This window comes from Euleptes europaea, chromosome 8 (genome assembly GCF_029931775.1).
Source record: "Euleptes europaea isolate rEulEur1 chromosome 8, rEulEur1.hap1, whole genome shotgun sequence".
Lineage (NCBI taxonomy): Eukaryota > Metazoa > Chordata > Lepidosauria > Squamata > Sphaerodactylidae > Euleptes > Euleptes europaea.
The window spans coordinates 98216388-98234467 of record NC_079319.1 but is presented as its reverse complement, the minus strand read 5'-3'; the positions used below and the strand labels follow the sequence as shown (position 1 = coordinate 98234467).

The 18080-nt window shown below is 49.0% G+C and overlaps 1 protein-coding gene across 1 annotated transcript in view; it reads right to left on the bottom strand.

The window, feature by feature from the left end:
- Nucleotides 1-18080, bottom strand: part of PHLPP1 (PH domain and leucine rich repeat protein phosphatase 1) — a 269392-nt gene that overhangs the window by 12317 nt on the left and 238995 nt on the right. Inside the window, exon 15 of the mRNA XM_056854991.1 lies at nucleotides 3962-4066. Within this exon, the coding sequence (XP_056710969.1) occupies nucleotides 3962-4066 (105 nt within the window). The remainder of the gene's footprint in view (nucleotides 1-3961; nucleotides 4067-18080) is intronic.

Sequence of the window (18080 nt, the reverse complement as noted above, 5' to 3'; positions counted from 1 at the left end):
GGGCGGGCCCTGAGGGCGACTGCTGCCGGCTCGCCCGCTGTCCCCGCCCCCAATCCGTAGTCGCTGCGGACCGCCCATGGCGCGGGGCCAGGCAAAGCCGCGCCTCGGCCCCTCGCCTCCAGCCCGGGAAGGGAAGGGGAAGGAAGGCTGCTTCCCCGGGGGCTGAGTGGAGGCGGCCGGGCGCGTGCCAGCAGAGAGGGCTACGCGTGCCAGAGTCGGCACGCGTGCCATAGGTTCGCCAACACGGGCCTAGAGCATCTCTGACAAGTGTTTGTCCAGCCTCTGCTTTAAAGACTGCCAGCGAGGGGGAGTGCACCACCTCCCTAGGCAGCCGATTCCATTGTCAAACAACTGCTATTGTAAAAAACAAATTCCCCTACTATCCAGCCGGCACCTTTCTCCCCGCAATTTAAAACTGCAACAACATCAACTTCCAGTCTTGCCAAGGTAGGCTGAATCTTACAAGTCTACATAAGTGAAGTTGCTGCAAATATATTCAAAGATGGCATGGATGCTGCGTGTGTATCTTTGCTGAATGATTTTCCGGGGGGCCCAGGGCAGTGACATTCACCCTTCCCTCATTGTTTAGAATAGAATCGCTTTCTGCTTCTAGAGACGTCCTCCCCAGTGAACCTAATGTTCGTGATGATACGGGAAGACCAAAGAAACAAACAAACAAAGACTCAGGAACAGCTGATCAGACAACTTAGCCCTTGCCTGGGGTGGGCAGCTGGAAGCTTTTGAGGATTTTGGAGGAACAAAATAAGCCCTCGAGATCCTCACACTGCTACATCTCTGAGGCAGACCTGGGCCCAGATTTTCAGCTAATCCTTTGAGGTAAGTGGGATTGACTCTTATCACAGATGCCTTCACAGATGGGACAGCCAAAGTTATTGAGAAGCGGTACAAGTATGTTATTGAATCCTTCCCTTCACACCCTGCTCTTTTATTGCCGCAAGACTGAGCCCAAAAAAATCCAAATCTTTGTGGCTACCTCTGAGGAAAATGCAACTCTGAGGTATTTAGCCCTCCTTGGAGGGCAGATGTACGTCATAACATGTCTTAATGGGGACAGAGATGAAGTGATGCTTAGAATCATAAAGGTGGGATGAATCATTGAGAAATGGAAGCTTGAATAGCAAAGCTGTCCTCCTTTGATGGAAAGAAGGATGGAGGGGGAAGTGGACCTGATTCATTAGAACAACGAACCCGTGGGGATAAATGTGAACCGTTCTCACTTAAATTAGTAAAGTGACACAAGAACTCAGCACCATTCTCCAGAGGTAAGATTCAGACATATGCTCAAAACAAACTAATTAACCTCCCTCACACTGGGTTTTAAGAGGATTTTAAACTGGAAGCAAACCAGGAGATCATTCTACTGTTGTGCTGGAATAACATGGCAGGCAATGTGAAGAACAGAGTCCTAGGAAGACATGATGATCTTGCTGATAGTCAGTTCCTCAGCAACAACCCTGGGGAACTGGAGCTTAGTTCAGCCAGTGTTCCTTCACCCAAAGACAAATGAGTCCTCACACCTTTCAGCCACTGAGGCAAAGGGCACCGAGGCAGACACGGAGCAGCTTTGTCCGGAGGCTCCGTGGCCTCTCTGACTCCCATGGGACGCTCTGCCCCTTGGCACACAACACACACTCAATAGTCAACATTCCTATGTGGGGGTGGGGAGGGGGGGAGAGAGAAAGAAGAAGAGGAAGAGGAAGAAGAGGAGGAGTTGGTTTTTACATGCCGACTTTCTCTACTGCCTAAGGAAGAATCAAACCGGCTTACAATCACCTTCCCTTCCCCTCCCCACATCAGACACCCTGTGAGGTAGGTGGGGCTGAGAGAGCTGTGACTGGCCCAGGGTCACGCAGCTGGCTTAACGTGGAGGAGGGAACCAAATCCAGTTCACCAGATTAGCCTCCGCCACTCATGTGGAGGAGTGGGGGAATCAAACCCAGTTCTCCAGATCAGAGTCCACCGCTCCAAACCACTGCTCTTAACCACTACACTATGCTGGCCCTTCCCTTGCTCCTTTAATACATGTGAGCTCATTTGACTCATTACACTCCAAAAACGATTAGTATGAACTGCCAACTCATGGCTTCAAACATACAACAGTGCCTTACATTGAATCAACACACTGGTCCATTTAAGTCAGCCTACACTGACTGGAAGCAGCTCTCCAATGTCCTCCCGGATGCCCACTACCAGGCAACCCTTATCTGGAGCTGCCAGGGATTGATCCTCAAACCAAAGCATGGGTCGGATCCAGACTACATTTTTTTGTTTAAGGAAGTGGTTGGGTAATTTCCACTAACCCCCCCCCCCTTGCTGCAGATCCCTAGTTTGCCTCTTATGCTGTTCCCGAGGGTCCCCTGCCCCCCCCAAGAAGCAACTTTTTCAGGGGCTACAGTGGGGAGAGGGGCGGATTCTGTTCCACCAATAAAAGTGCCTTGCTTGAGTGGAAAAATTAGTCTGCCTCCAGCCCCATACAGGCCATCACTGAGCCCTCCCTCTCCCCTTAATGGCATCACAGGGCACCGGTGTGTCTTTAAAAACAGGTGCAATAACAGCTAAGAGAAGATGGGCACGCATGACCTCCCCCGCTACACTGCTGAGCAAGGCTCCCTGACAGCAATGCGGATTCTGTGAACTTAGACAGACCATGAGGGGGAGGGCAGGAAGGGAGTCAGTGTTTGGCTCTCGTGGCCCCTTCTTACATGCCCAGGGTAATGCTGATCACCTCTTTGGGGCCAGGAAGGAGTTTTCCTCCAGGCCAGATTGGCCCAGGGATACTGCAGGTTTTTTGCCTTCCTCTGGGCATAGAGAATTTCACTGGGCGAGTGGGGGGGAGTTGTGAATTTCCCGCATTGTGCAGGGGGTTGGACTAGATGCTCCTATGTTTCTATGAAGTGCTTTGGAAACTAGACCTGTCCAACCGTATTATCTTGTCTGTTCCCAGCAGCAACCAGCAACAGAGCTCATACTTGCCCAAAGCGGGACACGCCCTCTTTTACAGGGAGGTGAGCAACATTTGGAGGTCCATTTGAAGACAGAGGCTTACGGATGGCCACTCGAGGAAAATACCAGAATACCAGACCAGAAGCACCTTTGGAAGCCAGCGAGGATGCTCTTTTGAGAAGTCACTGGCAATCCTGGGGCTAGATTTTCCACACATGGCCACAGACTCGTTTCCCTTGCACACAGCAAAGGCAGCATTTGGTTGATCTTTAAGGTGCTGTTGGATTTGGATTCTGTTCAGCAAAAGGAACGGTATCTGTTCTGAGTGGTTAAACAATTTCAAAAGGAGTCTGGGAGAAGGTGCTGAACAGATACTCCCCCTAGCAAGCAGAGTTACACCACCCCCAGGGGCTTGACTCTGGCTACATGTTTAGCCTGCAAAGGAGAGGGGATATGATAACCATCTTCAAGAATCTTCAAGGACTGTCATATACAGGATGGTGCCGAGTTGTTTTCTGTTGCCCAAGAAGGTCGGACCAGAACCAACGGGTTGAAATTAAATCTAAAGAGTTTCCGTCTAGACACTAGGAAGAATTTTCTAACAGCTAGAGCGGTTCCTCAGTGGAACAGGCTTCCTCGGGAGGTGGTAAGCTCTCTTTCCCTGGAGGTTTTTAAGAAGAGGTTAGATGGCCATCTGTTAGCAATGCTGATTCTGTGACCTTAGGCAGATGACCTTAGGCAGGGAGGGCATCTTGCCCCTCTTCTGGTCACTAGGGGTGTGGAGGGGGGAGGTAGTTGTGAATTTCCTGCATCGTGCAGGGGGTTGGACTAGATGACCCTGGTGGTCCCTTCCAACTCTATGATTCTATGACAGCAAACGTAACCTCATCGTTAAGCCCACTCTGGTAAAACCCACCCAGATTTTTCTACTGATGCAAAGCCGAGTGGAGGGGGGCAAACAGAGCCTTTTCTGCCTCTACGTTATAAAAGCACTTACTTGTTCTTCACCCCCGAAGCCTCAGTAAATCCGTGGCTCCACACCGCTGGGGCTCCAGACGCATCCCCGGCCGACGGCTGGTCAATCTTGAAACAACGGATGTTGCTATAATGAGAAGAAACCCCCCCCCCCAAAAAAAACAATTAATACTTCAAAGGTCAAACAAGAGAGTCTCACATTGTTTCCCTGCTCTTTTTCAGTTGTATCTGCTATAATTCCAGTGGCTTGGCAGAAGCGTGTGCCATCCATGAACCCACAAATACAAGTGGGTGTGGGGAGAACCAGCACCAGTCTAGGACTAAATGGGCCTTCTGCGTTAGGGTGGAATATGCAGAACCAAAACAAAAAAAATTAGTTCTTGTAGGTTATCCGGGCTGTGTAACCGTGGTCTAGGAATTTTCTTTCCTGACGTTTCGCCAGCAACTGTGGCAGGCATCTTCAGAGTAGTAACACTGAAGGACAGTGTCTCTCAGTGTCAAGTGTGTAGGAAGAGTAATATATAGTCAGAAAGGGGTTGGGTTTGAACTGAGTCATTGTCCTGCAAAAGTAATGTGCTAGTCATTGTCCTGTAAGTATCAAGACAATGCTAATGATGGTGTGGTATGTTAATATGGAACCATTGTATCCTGAAGTGATCTGTTAATGTGTGAAGTCCAAAGCTAATCTGCATGGCTATTGTTGACTATAGTCTTTGTTAGTCTGGAGGTTTTTTAGGACAGGAAGCCAAGCCTTATTCATTCTTAAACTCTCTTCTTTTCTGTTAAAGTTGTGCTGATGTTTATAAATTTCAATGGCTTCTCTGTGCAATCTGACAAAATAGTTGGTAGAATTGTCCAGTTTTCAGTGTCTTGGAATAAGACCCTGTGTCCTGTTTGTGTCAGTCCATGTTCAGCCACTGCTGATTTCTCAGGTTGGCCAAGTCTGCAGTATCTTTCATGTTCTTTTATCCTTGTTTGTATGCTGCGTTTTGTGGTCCCGATGTAAACTTCTCCACAGCTGCAAGGTATACGATATACTCCTGCAGAGGTGAGGGGGTTTCTTTCGTCTTTTGCTGATCGTAGCATTTGTTGTATTTTCTTGGTGGGTTTAAACACTGTTTGTAGGTTATGTTTTTTCAAAAGTTTCTCCATCACTGATAAAAGAACATGAAAGATACTGCAGACTTGGCCAACCTGAGAAATCAGCAGTGGCTGAACATGGACTGACACAAACAGGACACAGGGTCTTATTCCAAGACACTGAAAGACTGGACAATTCTACCAACTATTTTGTCAGATTGCACAGAGAAGCCATTGAAATTCATAAACATCAGCACAACTTTAACAGAAGAGAGTTTAAGAATGAATAAGGCTTGGCTTCCTGTCCTATAAAACCTCCAGACTAACAAAGACTATAGTCAACAATAGCCATGCAGATTAGCTTTGGACTTCACACATTAACAGATCACTCCAGGATAGAGTGGTTCCATATTAACATACCACACCGTCATTAGCATTGTCTTGATACTTACAGGACAATGACTAGCACATTAGTCTTGCAGGATAATGACTCAGCTCAAACCCAACCCCTTTCTGACTATATATTACTTTTCCTACACACTTGACACTGACACTGTCCTTCAGTGTTACTACTCTGAAGATGCCTGCCACAGTTGCTGGCGAAACGTCAGGAAAGAAAATTCCAAGACCACGGTTACACAGCCCGGATAACCTACAAGAACCAATGAACTCTGACCGTGAAAGCCTTCGACAAAAAAAATTAGGACTGCCTGAAACTTGCACTGCATGTAAATATCTAGGTATACACAGATGGAAATGAATGTTGTTTTCTAGTTTCTGGGCATCAAGTGCCTGGATCCAACTCCAGCAGAGACCCTCACTCACCTTCCTCCAAAGTACCAAGTGCTACCAGCACAGTGAAAAGAAATAGGAGGCAGCAGCCAAGTACCCTCCAAGCATGCCTAGATCCAGCTGGCAGCCCCCTTCCCCTGAGAGCCAGCGTGGTGTAGTGGTTAAGAGCAGCGGTTTGGAGCGGTGGACTCTGATCTGGAGAACTGGGTTTGATTCCCCACTCCTCCTCCACATGAGCGGTGGAGGCTGATCTGGTGAACTGGGTTGGTTTCCCCACTCCTACACATGAGCAGCAGACTCTGATGTGGTGAACTGGATTTATTTCCCCACTCTTATACACGAAGCCAGCTGGGTGACCTTGGGCCAGTCACAGTTCTTTTAGAGCTCTCTCAGTCCCACCTACCTCACAGGGTGTCTGTTGTGGGGAGGGGGAGGGAAGGTGACTGTAAGCTGATTTGATTCTTCCTTAAGTGGGAGAGAAAGTCAGCATATAAAAACCAACTCTTCTTCCTCCTCCTAGCTACGAACAGGGAAAGAGAGAGGTGGTCACCTCCAACCCACTCTGCTTACTTCATGGAATCATAGAGTTGGAAGGGACCACCAGGGTCATCTAGTCCAACCCCACTTAATTAGGAATTTACACCCTGCTTTTCTCCCCTTCCATTTTATTATAATTACAATATTTATTATTACATTTATTATAATTATTTTATTATACTTCATCTATACCTTACTTTTCGTCTCAATGGGGACCCAAAGCAGCTTCCATAGTTCTCCTCTCCTCCATTTTATCCTCCCGATGACCCTGTTGAGGTGAGGTGAGGTTGAAAGGGTGCGACTGGCCCAAAGTCACCCAAGCAAGCTTCCATGGCAGAGTGTGGCTTCGAACCCAGGACTCCCAGATCCTGGTCCAACACTAACCACTATATTGTCGAAGGCTTTCACGGTCAGAGTTCATTGGTTCTTGTAGGTTATCCGGGCTGTGTAACCGTGGTCTTGGAATTTTCTTTCCTGACGTTTCGCCAGCAGCTGTGGCAGGCATCTTCAGAGTAGTAACACTGAAGGACAGTGTCTCTCAGTGTCAAGTGTGTAGGAAGAGTCAGAGAGGGGTTGGGTTTGAGCTGAGTACTGTCCTGCAGAAGTAATGTGCTAATCATTGTCCTGTAAGTATCAAGATAATGTACTAATGAGGGTGTGGTATGTTAATATGGAACCATTGTATCCTGAAGTGATCTGTTAATGTGTGAAATCCAGAGACACTGTCCTTCAGTGTTACTCCTCTGAAGATGCCTGCCACAGCTGCTGGCGAAACGTCAGGAAAGAAAATTCCAAGACCACAGTTACACAGCCCGGATAACCTACAAGAATTCTAACCACTACACCTCACTGGCTCTTGATCCTAACAACCAACCCATGTGGTAGGTTAGGCTATGTGTGCGTGTGTGTAAGAGAGAGACAGAGACTGTGCACATGCGCCCTGGGCCCAAGGACACTCCGTGAGTTTCCATGACCAAGCGTGAATTTGAACTTGGGCTACCCAGATCCTGCTCCAACACTGTAGTCCCCACACCACACTAGCTGTCGATCTTGCTTGGACGTACACCTCACTATGAACCGCGTTCCCAAACTCCTTTTATGGTGTTTTAGCTGTATTTAATAAGTGCTAGAACTGATGCTTGGCTACAAAACTGGAGGTGGGATAAAACAAACATGTTTCCAGCAACCCATTGTCAGGCCTTTGCCTTTTAGCTGGAGCAAAGGCTCTTGACCTGAGTCAGGACAGGTTCTGGTCACATGTCATGTCCTTGGTTCTCATTCCTATGAACGTCTGTGTACAGTTTCGCTCATTCTTTTTTCTGCAGCTGTGATAATGTTTAGGCTGTCTTCCTGGGAACCACTTATCTCGGGGTTGCTTAGCAATGTTTACCCTTTCACTCCGTAGTGTTTTAAGCATGTAACCTGCCTGTGTTCCCCATTACTGGCCTCACCTGCCTGTAGGCAGTCAGTCCTTTAATCTGTCTTTTTTGCTCCTAATAAAGTATTACTGCTTCAGAGCTACCTGCCAGGATGAGTTTGCTTATGGGATGCTAGGGACAGATGCCTGAACCTAACACCCATCAATTTTTGAACACTTCTCTCATGAAACATGATATGTTTGGGGCCAACCAAATGGAGGTTCTCCTCCTATATCTTGTTCGTATACAGATGTGACTTCTCAACTGTTAGCCCAGTATAACATCTAGGGCAATTTAACATGCTGTGTTAGTCTTAGGATGTTTGCACAACTCAGGGGGCGGGGGGCACTCTTACATAGTCTAATAGCAATGGAAGGGGGATTATTCTCCACTACAGCACTGGACTGCTGAAATTCAGGGTTAGGTGGGCAGAAAGATACCCATCTCACATGTGCATGTTGTGGGGGGGGGGGTTTCGTAACAGACCTCCCTGCAGTTACTTGGGGTTCCCCAGTTTGTAAAGCCACCAATATGGCTCAGGGCCAGCAAACATGGCCCTGCAGTAAGAACCTGCCGAATTTTTAAAGGTCTGTTTCAAAAGTCCCTTTCTGGGTGCTTCTGCCGCTGCCTCCTTCTTTGGCAGCAACCAGGGAAAGTGCTTTTTCAGTGGTGGCCCATTAGTGAAATTCCATGCCAGAAAAAACAACAACTGTGAAGTGCCAAATGTTATTGACATACAGATGCCAGGCTAAAAAGGTTTTAATCAAGATCTTTAAATGCATTTTCTGCTGTGTTAGTAATTATTGTTGTGCTGCCTTTCTTACTGTTTTTCTTTATAGGCCTGTTTTTTTCTGTCTTTTTCCAAATTTTGGTTTAGCACAATAAGTCTGACATCAAGTCAGATATTCGTGTTAATTTGGGTCTATTTTATTCTGTGAGCTACACTGAAAATCTGTTCTGTACATAGAACTTTTTAAATAAACAAGTACTTCCTAAGTACCCTGTCTTCACAAGAGGCTGGAGAAAAGAGTAAGAATCCAGTAGCACTAACAAAATTTCTGGCAGGGCATGAGCTTTCATGAGGCGCGGGCCAGACGGTTTGCATCTGAGAGTGCTCAAAGAACTTTCTAGAGAGCTTGCAGAGCCTTTGTTCATCATCTTCCAGACCTCCTGGAGGATGGGAGATGTGAAGATTGGAGGAGGGCGAACGTGATCCCAATTTTCAAAAAAGGAAGGAGGGATGACCCAGGAAACTACAGGCCAGTCAGTTTGACCTCTGTCCCAGGGAAGATATTAAAGAGAACAATCGGTGAGCATCTGAAAGACAACTCAGTGATCCAGGGAAGTCAACATGGATTTGTCCCCAACAGGTCCTGCCAGACCAACCTCATTTCCTTCTCTGATCGGGTAATGAGCTTACTGGATCAACGGAATGCAATTGATGTTGTTTACCTGGATTTCAGTAAGGCTTTTGACAGGGTTCCCCCTGATGTTCTGATGGATGAACTAGAGGACTGTGGACTGGACTCTAGGATAGTTAGGTGGATAGAGAACTAGTTGGAGAACCACACTCAAAGAGTAGTTGTCAATGGCATTTCATCTGAATGGAGGGACGTGTCCAGGGGGTGCCTGTCAGGCCTGCTCGTTACTGAGACAGCCAGGCTTTGCATGTTTTGGTTTCGCCAGATGCGGCCCAAGGTCGGGCCTATTAACTGTCAAATTCCTCTCGCTAGCTCTGTGGGAACTGCCCTCGTAGGGGGGGTGGTTGCCATGGCTGCCGCCGCTATCTAATATGACCAATGCTCTTCTATATAGGCCTTAGGCTGTGCCTTTAGTTCTCATTCGTGCCAACTTACCTATATAGCTGCTGTAAACCTGTAGACATTTCCTAATAAATCAACTCTATTTTGGACTCCTTGTCTGTGGATGTTGTTTCTGGGATTGTCACGGGACAAGTGCTCACATTTTGGCACGAATCCCTCTCTGCTTTTTACCTGCCTGGCTGGAGCCCTGGAGGGATCGCCAGGATCTCGGATTGGAGCAGGGGACGTGCTCTCCGAGAGAGTTGCCTGGGGCTGGAGCCCCGGAGGGTTCGCCTGGGTCCCGGGTGGGAGCAAGGAACGTGCTCCCCGGGGAGAGGGTTCCTGCCTGGAGCCCTGGAGGGTCCTGAACATTGGTACCTTCTGTTGGGATCGTCGGACGAGTTCCCCGACAACCCTACCCTGCTGCGTGACATTCTTGCTGAGGCGCTGCGGACTGATGCGGAGATCAATCCGGCTCCACAACCACAGTTCCTGCCGCGGAGACCGCCAACTTTGCCCCCTCCGGGACAACCAGTCCAACCACCTCTGGGACAACCGCCCCAGCCGGTCCCGGCAGCACCGTTTCTACCGCCTCTGGGGCAACCAGTTTTGCCGCCCCCAGGGCAACCGCCAGCGCTACCCCCAGCGCCCCCTCTTATGCAGTGGAAGCAACCACGGTTAAGGGTGACTTACGACGGCTCAGTTGAGGCTTTGCCCTGTTTCCTACACCAAGTGGACAGTTACATGAGAGAACAGGGGCAGCACTTCCCCACTGAAGACAGTCGGGTACGTTTCGTTGCCTCACTATTGATCGGAAAAGCAGCTGACTGGATGGTTCTCCAGTTCGACACTCGGGCCCGATTCATACGCTCGCTCAACGGTTTTATGCGAGCTTTGCGGCGACGTTTTGAGGACCCCTTCCTGGGCGAGAAGGCCAAAGCAGCTCTTCTGCAGCTCCGACAAGACTCTACACCTGTGCGAGAGTTCGCAGACGAATTTCAAAGACTCGCCAGTAAAATACTGGATTGGACTGAAGCTACCCGAATACATTATTTCCGGGAAGCCTTACACCCTGACTTATTGAGCTGGGTTTATATGCAACGAGACCCTGACACTCTGGAAGAATGGATTTTACTAGCTGAAGAAGTGGAAAGCTGCCGCCAATTCATTTCGCTGGCCCGACGTCGAGCCAAGGAGGGGGGTCACCCAAAAACCCCATCTAAGACTGCAGCTCCTACTCCGCGGAGACCGGCTCAACCCCCCCAAGACCGAGAATCTCGATTCCAAAGGGGAGCCTGTCTCGTTTGCGGTACCATAGGCCATTTTGCTGCCGCCTGTCCGCTTCGACCGGATCGGTTAATCCCCTCTCGACCTAATGGGCTGCCACGGAATCGGGGGCGAACTCAGCGAAGAGGCACCGCTGCCAACTGTAGCGCTGCACCGGGACGGACTGCGCCGTCAGCGCTTCATGTCGGAGATGCACCCAGCGAGCCTGCACCGACGGACTCATCGGGTTCCTGGATTACAAGTGCCCCGGGAGGGAACAGCTCACCTTCTTCAGATGAAGACAGAAGCTGGGACCCCCCAGCTTTAAATCTAGAGTCTCCTTTGGATCTGTCAAAAAACGGGCGGGGACTGAGGTGAGTGGAGCGACACCACGGACCCTCACAGCTGTTCCTGCAAAACCCAAGGCTCCTGTAATGGTGAGTGAGATCGAAGATACCGTGTATGAGGTTGTAGTGTTACAACACTACAAAAAGGGCCCCCAATTACAAGTCAAAGCACTAATAGATTCCGGGTGTGCCCACTCCCTAATCAATGAGGCCACTTTCAAAGTGCTCAAAGTCAAGTCAGAGACTCTGTCAGCTCCCATTCAATTTGCCCAAATGGATGGCAGTGACTTTAAGGGTGGGCCAGTAGATTGTCGTACTCGCGGGGTAGCGATGGGCATTGGCCACCATTGGGAGCAAATAAACTTCACCATAGCCCCTATCAAATACGAAGTGGTGTAAGGAATAAACTGGCTCAAGGGACACAGCTCGTATATTGACTGGGGGGCTGGGACTATAAAATTCTCTGGTCCTAATTGTGACCAACACCGTCACGAGGTAGCTGTTGTACCTCCATCAACCTCTGCTTTAGTCTCAGACACCCCTTATGCCTCTCCACTGCCTGCTGAGTATCAGGACTTTGCAGACGTTTTTGATGTACAGGAATGTGATGTATCCCCCCCCCCCGCAAAACCGACTGTGCTATTGAGGTGGTGGGGGATGGGAAACTGCCTAAGAGTAAGATTTACCCCATGAGCGCTTCTGAACGTACAGTGCTACGTGAATTCTTGGACAAGAACTTGGCTCAAGGTTTCATCCAACCATCTACCGCCCCTTCTTCGCCCCCCGCTTTCTTTGTGCGCAAGAAGACGGGTGACTTGCGGTTATGCATCGACTTTCGGAAACTCAATGCAGTCACCCAGTCCAATGCCTACCCCATTCCTCTGATCTCAGATCTTTTGGGGCAACTAAAGGAGGGGCGTATCTTCACTAAATTAGACTTGGTGGAAGCTTATTTCAGAAGCAGGATCCGAGATGGGGATGTGCCCCTAACAGCCTTTTCCAGTTGCTTTGGCATGCATGAATTCTTAGTGATGCCGTTTGGATTAAAAGGGGCCCCGGGGGTCTTCATGCAATTAATTAATGAAATCCTACATGACTTGTTATATAAAGGAGTGGTGGTTTATTTGGATGATATTCTCATTTACTCTAAAACTATGGACGAACACGTTGCCCTGGTGAGGGAAGTATTGCAACGTCTCAGAGACAATCAGCTCTATTCTAAGGTGTCCAAGTGCGAATTTCACCAAAAACAGTTGACTTTCTTGGGCTATATAATTTCACACCACGGTCTCACCTTGGTCCCTGAGAAGGTGCAGTCTGTAACCAGTTGGAAACCACCCTCAAGCCGCAAACAGGTTCAACAATTTCTTGGGTTCATCCCCAATTTCGCTCAAGTCGCACTCCCCATCACTGATCTCCTTAAAACTAAGGGAAGTGCAGCCACGTTGCCTTCGACTAAAATCAATTGGACCTCCCAGTGCCAAACCGCTTTTGATGCTCTCAAGCGACTATTTACCTCTGGACCGGTGTTGAAACACCCTGATCCTGAGCAAATGTTCATAGTCCAGGTTGATGCCTCGGACGTGGCAATGGGGGGTGCACTTCTACAAAGAGGGAGGGATCGTCTTCTGCATCAGTACGCTTACTTCTCTAAGAAGTTCGCGCAGTCTCAGCTCAACTGGCTGATCTGGGAAAAAGAAGCGGCCGCCGTCCACCATGCCCTCATGGTATGGAGACAATTTTTGGAAGGTTCTAAAGTCCCTTTTGAGGTGTGGAGCGATCACAAGAATCTGGAGGTGCTCACGGGAGCCCATAAACTGTCCGCGAAACAGGTACGCTGGGCGGACTTCTTTGCTCAGTTCCGCTTCGTATTAAGACATGTACCAGGGAAGCAGAATGTCCTGGCGGATGCTCTATCCAGACTACCCCAATACCCTACCAAGGTTGAACGCCCCACAGAGTCCCTGTTCACTCCTGCTCAGAGAGGTTTACTGCCCACTCTGGCAGTTCAAACCCGATCACAAGCCTAGCTCCCGCCACAGTCTTCGCATGGGGGGGGGGGTAACTCCAAGCCGAACCACATCGGTCGGCCCGACTCTGCCTGTGCCTGGCCGCCCGAGTGATCCAGCCGTCCGACCCCCCTCAGAGGCGCCAGCTTCCCCTCTCGCAGTGCAGCCCGCCAGCACGGTACCCATGACGCCAGATGGGGTGGGTCTAACAGACTCCTTTATGAACTCACTTCGTTCCGGGTGCCAAGTCGAACTCTCTGCGCAAACCCTCCCCGCTTCTCTCATTGAACATGGGGGTAACTGGTACAAAGACTCTAAGCTGTATGTGCCTAAGGGACTGCGAAGGGAGGTTCTGAAGCTAGTCCATGGAGCCAAGACCGTGGGGCATTTTGGATTTCTAAAAACATTGCATTTGTTACGGAGACAGTTTTGGTGGGCGGGCATGCGAACCGACGTGGATTCGTTCATCCGCAGTTGCCCAGTATGCGCTACTGTCAAAAGGTCCCAGGGTAAACCTCCCGGATTATTACAACCGTTAGAGATCCCCACTAGACCCTGGGAAGTAATTGCAATGGATTTCATGATTGATCTCCCCCTCAGTGAAGGGAAAACTGTACTTTGGGTAATCACTGACCTGTTCTCTAAACAGGTGCATCTCGTCCCTTGCGCAGGTATCCCGTCCACCCCAAAACTGGCCCGCCTCTTTGTGTCACATGTCTTCCGACTCCATTGTTCTCCGCGCAAGGTGGTCAGCGACCGCGAAAGTAGCTATGTAGCCAAATTCTGGAAAGCTTTCCTAAAACTAGTGGGGGTGGAACAAGGTCTCTCAAGTGCTTTCCATCCCCAAACCGACGGCCAAACGGAACTGGTAAACACTGTCTTAGAGCGCTACTTGCGTCGTTATGTTAACTATCATCAGGATGATTGGGTTGAATTGTTGCCCTTTGCTGAATATGCATACAATAATGCTGTACATCAATCCACAGGGTATAGCCCCTTCCGGGCCGTGTATGGTCAGGACTTTGGCCCCATTGGCCATACTGATGTCTCCAGGGTGGAGGGAGGTGAAGATGTTGCTGACTGAACACACACAATTCAAACAACCTGGCCTTGGCTGGTAAAGAACTTGGAACGAGCCAAACGAAAATACAAGGCTCAAGCTGACAAACATCGCTCACCTGGGAAGGACTATACAGTGGGAGACGTAGGTTATTTATCCACCAAGAATCTACGTTCCAACCGCCCGTGTAACAAACTCAGTGCCAAATACGTGGGGCCCTTTCCCATTCCTCGAGTCATCAACACAGTAACTGTGGAACTCTCGCTCCCGAAATCATTACGGCGTATCCTCCCCATATTTCATATCAGTTTGCTGAAACCACATGTCCCTTCCCCAGAATGGCATCCAGAGCCGCTCCCTGAACCACCGGTGATGGTAGGGGAGAAGAACATTTTGAAATTGCAAAAATCTTGGACTCGCGTATCCATCATGGTTCTCTCCAGTATCTTGTTCGTTGGAAACACTTCACTTCTGCGCATGGTGAATGGGTACGCACACGTGATGTTTCTGCACCTCGTTTACTCCGTCAATTCCATATGGCTGACCCTCACAAACCAGCGCCCATGCACAGGAAAGTGGGAGGGGGCCTTAAGGGGAGCAGGATGTCAGGTCTGCTCGTTACTGAGAAAGCCAGGCTATGCGTGTTTTGGTTTCGCCAGGTGCGGCCCAAGGTCGGGCCTATTAACTGTCAAATTCCTCTCACTAGCTCTGTGGGAACTGCCCTCATAGGGGGGGTGGTTGCCATGGCTGCCGCCGCTAATTCATTTCGCTGGCCCGCTATCTGATATGACCAATGCTCTTCCATATAGGCCTTAGGCCATGCCTTTAGTTCTCAGTGCCAACTTACCTATATAGCTGCTGTAAACCTGTAGACTTTCCCTAATAAATCAACTCTATTTTGGACTCCTTGTCTGTGGATGTTGTTTCTGGGATTGTAACGGGACAAGTGCTCACATTGCCACAGGGTTTGGTTTTGGGCCCGGTACTTTTCAATATTTTTATAAATGATCTGGATGAGGGTGTGGAGGGGCTACTCATTAAATTTGCAGATGACACCAAATTGGGAGGAGCAGAAAACACCCCAGAAGACAGAGATATAATTCAACGAGATCTGAACACACTGGAAAAGTGGGCGGATGTGGACAAGATGCAATTCAACAAGGATGAGTGCTGAGTTCTACATCTGGGTAACAAAAATGAGGGGCATGCATACTGGATGGGGGACACACTTCTGGGTGTGTGTGTGTGAACAAGATCTTGGGGTACGGGTGGACTGTAAGTTAAATATGAGCAGCCAGTGTGATGCAGTGACAAAAAAAAGCTAATGCGATCTTGGGGTGCGTCAACAGAGGCATAACATCCAAATTGCAAGATGTCATAGTTATGCTGTACACAGCATTGGTCAGGCCGCACCAGGAGTACTGTGTGCAGTTCTGGAGGCCTCACTTCAAAAAGGACATGGACAGAATGGAGCGGGTACAGAAGAGAGCGCCGAGGATGATCAGGGGCCTGGAGACAGAGCCCTACGAGGAAAGGCTGAGGGAATTGGGAATGTTCAGTCTGGAGAAGAGGAGGTTGAGGGAGGACAGGATTGCTCTCTTTAAGTATTTGAAAGGCTATCACTTAGAGGAGGACAGTGAGCTGTTCCTGTCAGCAGCAGAGCACAGGACTTGCAATAATGGGTTTTAATTACGGGTAGAATGGTACCGGCTGGACATGGGGGGGGGGAGGAATTACAGTAAGAATAGTTCAGCAGTGGGACCAGCCGCCTAGGGAGGCGGTGAGCTCCCCCTCTCTGGCAGTCTTTAAGCAGAGGCTGGACAAATACTTGTCAGGAATGCGCTAGGCTGATCCTGCATTGAGCAGGAGGTTGGACTAGATGTCCTGTATGGCCCCTTCCAACTCTATGAGCCTGTGATTCTATGAGTCGCATCTCATTTCTTTAGATACAGCTGGACATTCTGAAGAAGTGAACTATGACTCACGAAATCTCATCCCCTGCCAGAAATTGTGTTAGTTTTTAAGGTGCTACTGGACTCTTGCTCTTTTCTACTGCTACAGACACACTAACACGGCTACCCATCGTGATCTATCCACAAGAGACTGTGATCTTGAACCTTTGTGGCTTGCAACATCCAATCACATACCTGAACTTTGAGAGGAAAAACTTTCACAAACTGCTCTATCCTGTTACTCTTTAAATGTCTGAATTCCAAAGAGCAAGTTGGGATGTTGCTATAAGAGATTTAAAAAGGGGTGGGGGAAAACGAAAGCTCCCTGTACATGTACTATTCCTGCTCCCTGCCAGCAGACTTCCGCTTTCAAAGAGCTCTTGTATCTGGCAGCACAGACCACACAAACGGGGTTCTACCTTAACGCCATATGAGACAATGAACCACAGCAATTCACCACATTCTGGACGTTGGCATAAGTATCTGCCCACCTCCATTCACAACGAATGCTAATGCCATTGAGAGGCCACACATCCACACAAGCCAGACAGCATCCGTTTTTTTTGACAGGCGTACGAGCTACGAGACAACTACTCAAAAACACAGAGAGATGAGTGGGGCAACATTGAGAGCGAGAATACAGGGGTTTGATGAATGCACAGTGGAGACTGGGAAGAGAGGAACTGGTAACACACAGCACAGTATGTCCACATGGGCAAGGACAACCTTTGGAAAGAACAGTGAACTTTCAGGAAAGGTTTGAAACTTTGATGACTAAAATAGGAAAGGCTCTGTTTCCAGATAGCAGCACCACAGCAAGTGTAACTCAGTCAAGGGCCTGTTTATGCAAGCTCAGTCAGGGTGGCTCAGAGGCAGTACTTTTGTTTACAAGAGGGAGAAAGTGATCTCGGAAAGAGAATGTAAAAGATATGAACTTGCTGACAGTTCTACCCTTTGGAACTTGATGTTATGACGGTCATTAAAGGCTTACGTTCAGCTCCCGCCTGGGAGAGTTCACAGGAGGAGGAGGAATGCCTCAGAACCATTTGAGTGTGTGCAAGAAGGGGCGATTGTGCAATTCGAGAATAATTAAAGGCAACCACTTATCTCCCTCATGCTTAAATGACAGCAATAAATTCCAGCCCAGGAGAACATTGTACTGCTTTAAATAAGAACGCAGGGACTTGTGTAAGGACATAAGCAGAGTCTGCTGGACTCTGTGGCCTACTCTTTCATACAGCAGCCAACCAGGGCCTGGTTGGTATAAGAACATCTTTGCTGCATTTGCATATAGGACTCTTCTGAAACACTTCGAACAAATTGTCGTTTCTTGGCTTTTGTGGAAAGGAGATCTCATCTACCATTAAAGGGGAGGGTTTCTCTCTTTAAACAATGCTCTACAATTATGACTTCTGTTTATATTCCTGCCTGTATGCTCCTTTGCAAGAAACATCAGAAAGACTAACGTTGCTTTTCACTGCCTGCCCTGAAGCTACCCATCTGTGGCGGCCTCGGAATGCTCTAAGTGTGGGCAGCACAAGAGCCAGGTCGGGCAACATTGGTCCAAGAATGGACTGAGAGGTGAAAGAAGCTTCTGAGGCAAAGGTCTCTTCCCCCACCCCCACCACAGGGGCTGGTACAGCTGCCTGTGAGGAATGGGGCCAGGCCTCTCCCCCCTGTGGAATCAAGCAGTGGTCCCCAACCTTGTTGCTATGGTGACCCACACGTTCAAATTTACTTGGTATGGGGACCCACTTCCGGAAACAGAGCGACCATAAATCATCAAACAGAAAGGCCCAGGGGGCCCACTTCCGTGGGCATTTTGCAACCCAATTATGAGTCAGATTCCCCAGGATAGGAATCTTCCCTCTGGTGAAG